Below are 8,081 nucleotides of genomic sequence, written 5' to 3' on the forward strand. Positions count from 1 at the left end.
GTGCCTCTTTGGTGGAACTGATCAGGAGTGTGACCCTGAGGTGACAGGAGTGGTGGGGCATTTGATTTAAACCCATAAAAGCAAGAGCATAAATCTCTGTTTTGCTGATAAATATCCTGGCTGTAGCTTCAGTCGCCTGATATCCAGAGTACTGAGGTTAAATTTTTCATTTCCATAGGAGAATTGTAAATTACAAACACACACACACACCCTTTACGGTCTGCTGATTTTTTTCATTTGACTTCAAATGTATGAGTTCCTACTTTAATATTGTATTAAATTAATAAATTAATAGTGGCCCAGATGTTTGAGCTGCTGGCTGAGATAGCACTTTGTGGGACCTGGGAGTACAAGCTGTGCAGTCAGCACAGGCAGTGCAAAATGGGCTTTCTTTCCCTCCATGATCTGCTGAATAGTTGTAACATACCAAAAAAACACACACCAAAAAAACCCAGCCACCCAATGCATAGTGGTGAGATGGGCTTAGCATAGCCTTTACCTCTTAGATTCCAGAGTGTGAGCCACTAATGAGTTTTTAGTTGAGGGTAGCAATAGTAAAGAGAGACTTATGACAAGAGAAACAGGGCAGGAAACTCCATAGGAAATCCATTTCCCGCTCTTGCACTGATTGGATGTACAATCCAACACTGGGTGAGAGCCATCCCACTGCAGCATCAGCAACAGGATAATTAACTGGAGGTGCCCCCTGCCATCTGCCAATGTAATGTGTAATAAAGAATACAGACAACTTTGCTGTCATGAACTATTTTATGTCATCTTTTAAATTTCAGCAGCACAAACCATAAGCATTTGGAAGAACTGTTACAGGCTCTTTCCAGCCAATTCAGGGATTCAAAACACACCAATTTTACATTCAATGCTTTTTGAAAAAGTGTAAAGGCTAATAAGTAAGTACACTGTTTTCTTTTAAATCAAGGCTTAAATACTGCAGGCACTGCATTTTAACCTCAACATCCAGAATCAAGTCACCTCCTACAAGGCAGGGAACGACCAATGTGGAGTAGGTGCAGAAGCAGAACTGGAGCTATCCACTCTTTGGCATCTTTTCACTTTGGCAAGTACCAAGAGCCATACAATGCAAGCTTCAGATAATTAAAACAAGTTTTTAAAAAGAAACATCCTTGTTTCTGAGAATACCTAAATTGTCTCTGGCATTTTTTTTAAAAAAAATACTTCCTTGCATGTAAGTCCAGTGTGCAAGTACACAACCTCCTTCAAAAGGCAGCTCAACCAAGGAAGCCACTTCACATTACTGTTGGAAATATAAAAGATGGATCTGAAGCACAACATTAGGAGATGGTGGTGGTGGTGGTGATGAAGTCAATAGAGAAGGACATGGGCATAAAAAATGTGAGGGATATCTCACAAAGCTAGTGAGATCTGGGCTGCTGCTGATCCCTTCCAGAACAAGCACCACGGAGGTCAAACTCAGGCAACAAAACCATGATGAGATTAAAAAACAAAACAAAAACCGCACACACAAGATGCCGAGCATCTCAGTAGAGGCTGGTCTTCTTCATGATTCGTAAGAACTCTTGCTCATTGACTTCTCCATCTCCATCCCGATCAGCTTCATCAATCATTTCCTGAAACATGACAAAGAATCAAAGGGCAAACCCAGTGAGTTAAATGATGGTTGTGGAAGTGAAGGAAGAGGCATCTTCTTCTTGCAATAGGTTTCCAAAGGGGACTGAAAATACACTTTTGCCTTTGGTACTCATTCTGCCTCAAAATACATCAGTTTGTACACCAGCAGCTTTTCATCTAATTTTATTTATATATATATATTTATTTATTTATTTACGGCTATTAGCCCATAAAGCTTTTCATCTAACATACTGTTACCTAAGCATCCTAGTCATTCAGTTTGGGGAGATCCCTTTAGAACACTTGACAGTTTGCCTGGGAGTGTAGCATCCTGAATAAATTGTTAGACAAACTTCACTACATTAATCATAATCAACTTCGGTTCATTTACAAATAAGCTGAACTTCACCAATACCAGTAGCTGAAGAACACTATAGTTTCTTTCTCTTAAAAGCAAAAACACCCATTTATTCCTGTTGATAATAATAATAACAGATAGTTTCTCCTGATGTGGTGATAGCGGGAAAATATTCATCAGTTATTTTCAGCGTGTCAGTATTGGGTCAGTACAAAAAGTGACATCCTTATCAGATTTTTATGCCAACCTTCTTTCAAGGACATATCCCACACACCCCTCAAAAAATCTTCATATGCTTTAGTTTTCAAGACAATGACTGGATGAAAATCACACTGTAAGCTTTGTGAATGAGTGGGTTTCCCCAGTCAAAGTCCAACACTAACTAACTGCTATACCACAAAGGCTCTCAATAAAAAGGACATGTCCTTTTTCCTTTTAGGTAGACAAGGTGTTGAATACTCTACTTAGGTGAATCAGTCATGCCAGGGGAATTCCTCAGACTGCTTGTTGCAGGTAACTGTAACAATTCTCTTGAAAAAAAGGAAACAAAATCAATGGAGTCCCCAAAGTATTGCAAGAGCTGATGGGGAAAGCAGCACCCCACCTCTTTCAAATATTAAGAACATAAGAAGAGCACTCCTGGATCAGAACAAGGTCCATCCAGTTCAATTTCCCCAAAGCAGCAAATCAGGTGTTCCCATGAAACCTACAAAAAGGACATGAACGTGATAGCCCTTCCCCTACTGTTGCCTGCCTGCAAGTTTTAAGAATCGTACTACCATTGAAAGTGAAGGTTCCATTTAGCTCCAACTTAAGTACAAATTTGTGATGCTTGACAGGCTACAGAATTTGAATGCAGGTGATTCAAAGCACTATTAGTAAATGCAAGCTTGCTAAATCACTACATTGAGTGGCTTAAGCATGCATGCAAACAGACACACAGTCCAAACCTGTAGCTCCTCGTCTGTAAGATTCTCCCCCAGTTCTTTGGCCACACGTTTGAGGTTTTTGAAAGAGATTTTGCCAGTTTCGTCATCATCAAACAGCTTGAAGGCTTTCAGAATCTCTTCTTTTGAATCTTTTTCAGCCTTATTTTTTTGATAAAGATAAGTAAAATAGTAACATTTCAGACATTTGGTTGTTACACATGAAAACAACCAGCTATTGAAATAGCAAACTACGGTAACGTTCCTACCCGTGTAAGAAATGTAAATATAACAAAAAGTATATTAAAGAACTGCCACCAAAATTCTGGCTATAATTATATAGCCACATTACTGCAGATGCAAAGTTTAACAAACAAAAGGAAGAGTACTACATCCTTTTAGGGCACGCTCTATCCTAATTTGGTTGTGGTGAATGAATAGACCTCTGTAGGAGGACTTTTATTTATTTCAAAGAATCCACCCACTGCTACCCAATCAATAAAGGCCAGAGACTGACATCTATGTGGCTTTCCCAATCACCTTAAAAGCAATTGATGTAAGCAAATGTGGATCTCCCACATACCCCATAATTGGTGCCTTACAACAGGACAGAGTCCCACTTCTATCACATCTTTAGCACACACAGATGCAAATATCATAACAAGGTCCCTTTAGCCCTCCCTCACAGACTTCAGAAAAAGGCCAGATTTTGTGGCAGGTGTTTAGATCAACCTACCATTTTCTGGGTCATCACTCCTAAGAAGTCATGGTAAGTAATCTTTCCAGTTCCTTCCTTGTCAATGTCTAAGATCATTTTCTTGATCTCATCTTTCTTAGGTTCAAACCCGAGTGCTCTCATGGCAACCTGCAAACAATGAAAACAGACTGGCATCTCAGCAGGAAAAGGAATAGTAAATACCTCAACTGTACACTATAGAAGCAGAACTTCTGCATCTGAGACAAAGACTATATATTTGCATTCTTGTCAGCAGATGTACTGGTGTCAAGACTATGGGTAGGAAAGGAAAGTACATTTGTCTTAATGGTGTAACTTTGACAGAGCTCCCTTGCTGTTAACATACTTAGTGGTCAATTCTGAGAATATCCACTGCTACATAAGGTAGGAATGGAACTGGGAATGGAGCATACTGGGTCATCTGAACTGGCATTATAACAATGTACTCCTCCAAAAGTCTGGAGAGAAGGCAAATCAGATCATGCAACTCTTCATCAGATAAGCAAACAACCCAATACCACTCAAAAACTAGAACAAAATTATTTGCTGTTTTTTACCTCCAGATGAGATAATCTTTCTCAATGGCAACAACACTAACAATTCAAATAGATTCCAGGCCAGGAAACCCAAAGCCTCACACAAAGAATCTTCATTTTCCAAGATAACAATCAAGTCTAGAAAATCTAGAAACCTGTGTTCTTTTTTAACATCTCTGCTTTGTTAAAAGCTGAAATCCTCCTATGAGAAATGAGATTATGAATGGTAGTGATGGCCAAGGAGCCCTGTGCTTGCCCCAGAAACCTGATTCTCTCTGCTTCCTGATATTCCATCCCAGTCTCTCAAGGGGAAAATAACCTCATATTGGAGACAGGGATGAGGTCACACAAAGTGGAAGTGGAAGTCTCAATAATAGGAGAGACTCCTGGATTGAGTAAAGACAATGCCAGCACAGTGACACTAGCAGTATCTTCTGCCATCAGGAATCACAGATATTACAATACTTCCATGTATTCTATTTTGTACTGCTGAAAGGTTGAAGATGGAAGTATTCTCCTGTAGCTCCTAACAAGAAGTAACCCTTTCTATACCCATGGTATAAAGATAGAATGAAAACTTTGTAAAGGCACATGGCTGTAACAAAGAGACTTGACTCCATTAAATGAAATCTGAACAACAAGACTGTTCTAAGATAAATCTGGATGCCACTGAGTTTTTCAGACTGTATTTACTTTAGCTGCTGAATTTGTCATTCAGGGGGAAAGGTTAACCTTATACTCTTTATCTCCTGTTTATTCTAGTCCTTTTAGATTCCCTCACTGAAATATCAGTGAGGAGGAAAAATGTTAACCACATGTAACAACAAAAGCATGATTTGCACAGCTGAGTCTGCATCAATCACAAAGCCCTCTCAGAGAACTGTCATCAACATATGATCATATAAATATGCAACGTGTGTGAAAACAACCAAAACAAGACTATCTGATGAGGGAGGGAGGGATGAACAGGAACAGCCCCAAGACCTATACATTGATCATTAAAGAAGTGGGATGGGGGTGGAGGATAATTGCCCCAAAGGAGAAATGCTTATGTTTTCAGGTATGCCTGTAACCACCCTTTATGTCCTTGTTGCCTCCTCTATTCTATTCCAAGCAATAGATGCAAGATAACCTTCAATACCTCTTGGGTATTTTCCCAATACAAATAAAGCCACAGACAAAAGTAGGATAGAGTAGACAAAAGTAGTATAATGAAGAACAATGGAGTAGAATGACACTACCCTTCTCCAGTAGCCACCCTATCACTTTAGTTCAGACTTCAACAACCTGGTACCTTCCAGATGTTTTGGACTACAGCTCTCATTGGCCAAAGTCAGCTCCACAAAGTATAATCCTCTATATGTTTACTTAGAAGTAACCCCGCTGGCTCAATGGGCCATATGATTACAATCTTAAGACACATTTCAGTCATGTTTTTCTGCTTGCCTTCAACTCTTTCACATCAATGTTCCCAGTGCCATCAGTATCAAACAGATCAAAAGCCTCCCGGATCTCCTGTTTCTGCTCTTCAGTGAGCTCAGTCTTGGGAGCTGCCTTCTTCCTCTGAGGTGGAGCCCCCACTGGTGTTTTCTTGTAGCTGGAGGCCTTAAACATATATCAAAGACCAAAAAAAGATAACATTAAAACACAAGTACATGGTTTTAATCTTCCTGAACATTTAGGAGACATTAGTCAACCAAATGAATGAATGAATATTTCAGAATTCCAAACAAATGATCACATTTGTGTACTGTCTTCCCTTGAAAGGAGCTCAAAGCATGGAATTCTTGTTCTACCCCGTTTGAGGTAAGGTGAGTTTGAGGTAGTCAAATGCCAAGTAGTGTCTCTCATTCCTCAACAGGAAATTAAAGATGGATTTCCTACATTTAAGGACAACGCTTTAAAACCTGGCTATTTACAGCACAGAAGAATTACAAAGATTATGATTTCCAAGAGTACATGAATGACTAAGGGTGAACTAGAAACTCCTGGTCAAATCTTGGTTCTTCCATAAACAGCCTAAGTAAACTGTTATGTTTGGTTGTTGTAAGGATCATCAAGGTGAGTGTTGCTTCTCCTGAACATTATAAATCACTATTTACTTATTAAGTGTCAGGAATGCAAAATTGTTCAGGAGAAGCCATAACGGTTAAATAGGTTTTCACAGTACAATTCCATGCAAGCTTGCTCAAAATTAAGTCTCACTGGACTCAAAGTGTATTTAGGACAGCAGTCCAAAGGGGCAGTGTTTATTTAAAGTATTTTAACCTGCCTTTCAAGGCACCTGGCCTTCACAAGGCAGCTTACATGACTCTAAAACACATTAAAATATACTTCGCCCATCCATCCACGCAAAAAGAGAGAGAAACCAGAAGAACCTGAAGATTTATACAAGCACAGCAGAATTCAGTTAAATGCAGGCTTTAAAAGAACAACAGCTCTGAAGACCATTTACTTAAGACCAGCAAAGAGGGGGCTGCCAAAGAAAACATCAGGGCCTTTCCGGTTGAATACCCTACCCCATTTATTTTAAAATTGTAAACAGCCCTGGGTGCCTTGGCAGAAATGCAACAAACACACTTTGATGCCATACATATTTCCCTGGACAGGTAGTTCCAAAGTGTGGGGCTACCACTGAAAAAAACTGTATCCTTAGCACCCATCAGCCTGCCAGCTTTTGCTGGCAGGCCAGAGGGCAGAACCTCTGGTGCTGATAATAAAGCTTGGACAGCCTCACACAAGTTTAGGTGACCCTTCAGATAACATGGATGCAGTCCTATGCTGACTGTGGGTAGTTTGGCTGTCATCCACAGGCTGGGGGATTACCCACCACCCAGTACATCAATCCTGTTTCTAACTGAAATGGTCAAACTGTTTCAACTGTCCTGCTACCAAGTGCCTATACTGGATTATAGGGGTGTAGAAGCCTTTGGCCCTCCAGCTGTTGCTGAGCTACAACTCCCACCCACCCACCCCCCGACCGTTGAGCATGCTTGCTGGGGCTGATGGCAGTTGTAGCTCAGCATTATCTGCCCCCAAGGCTTCTCACATCTGGATTACAGAGACAAATGCTGTTTCATGCCAAAACTAAAGCAAACCCCCCCCCCCCGACCGCCATCAACACCTCACTCCACTTAGGAAGTTTGCTTATGAGAGAGCAGGTAGGCTTCTCCCTTACATCATACATTTCTATGCACAGGGATTTAAATTTTATTTATAGACAGAAAACCATTATAATCATGAATTTGAAGGCCAGCAGGAGCTGTCCCTACTGGAGCAGCGGCCCAGACGGATTTACCACCTTTGGGAGAGGCTGACCCTCAGCACAGCCCCCGAAAAAACAAGCACCTCGAGATGTCCCCCCCCCCTACATCAACAAACAAAAAAGGAGGGGACAACCCTCGAGTCCATCACAAGGACCTAGACCAGACATCTTTGGACTATAACTCTCAGCATCCCTAGCGAGAAGGGACAATGGTCAGGGATTGGGAGTTGTAGTCCAGCTACTCCTGGGGATTCCAAAGTTGAGAAAAGCTGACATAAACTATGACGCCAACCTGGGCTTTCACTTGCATAAATTAACATAGGAATAAACAAATCTGCATGACGGTTGCCTTCCCTGCGAGGGAGGCGGGGTTTAACGGCCCTTCTCCACTAAGCCGCGCCGGCCTCTCCCTTCACGTCCTCCTCCCCACCCGCTTAAGTCATAACCCCACTGACCATCCCAAGCCGGGACCGTCGGAAGCCGAGCCGGTCCTGAGGCGGCAGGAGGCGTGGGAAGAACAACCAAAAAAAAAAAAAACCGCGGCGAGCTCAACTGTCACCACAACAGCGGTCCCTCTCAATATCGCGGCTCCCTATTGGCTCCTCTCCTCACGCGGTGGTGTGGGAGCAACCGCTCTCGCGATTGGCCGGCG

The 8,081-nt window shown here is 41.6% G+C and overlaps 1 protein-coding gene across 1 annotated transcript; it reads right to left on the reverse strand.

Annotated features, from left to right (window-relative positions):
• Positions 1–749: 749 nt before the first annotated feature.
• Positions 750–8,045, reverse strand: CETN2 (centrin 2). The gene is made up of 5 exons (XM_053373581.1): positions 7,885–8,045; positions 5,611–5,769; positions 3,629–3,757; positions 2,917–3,054; positions 750–1,607 (listed from the first exon to the last, which is right to left on the reverse strand). Exons 1-5 carry the CDS (start codon positions 7,885–7,887, stop codon positions 1,518–1,520), a joined length of 519 nt encoding a protein of 172 aa, XP_053229556.1. The 5' UTR covers positions 7,888–8,045; the 3' UTR covers positions 750–1,517.
• Positions 8,046–8,081: the final 36 nt, after the last annotated feature.

This window comes from Podarcis raffonei, chromosome Z (assembly GCF_027172205.1).
Source record: "Podarcis raffonei isolate rPodRaf1 chromosome Z, rPodRaf1.pri, whole genome shotgun sequence".
Taxonomy (NCBI): Eukaryota; Metazoa; Chordata; class Lepidosauria; order Squamata; family Lacertidae; genus Podarcis; species Podarcis raffonei.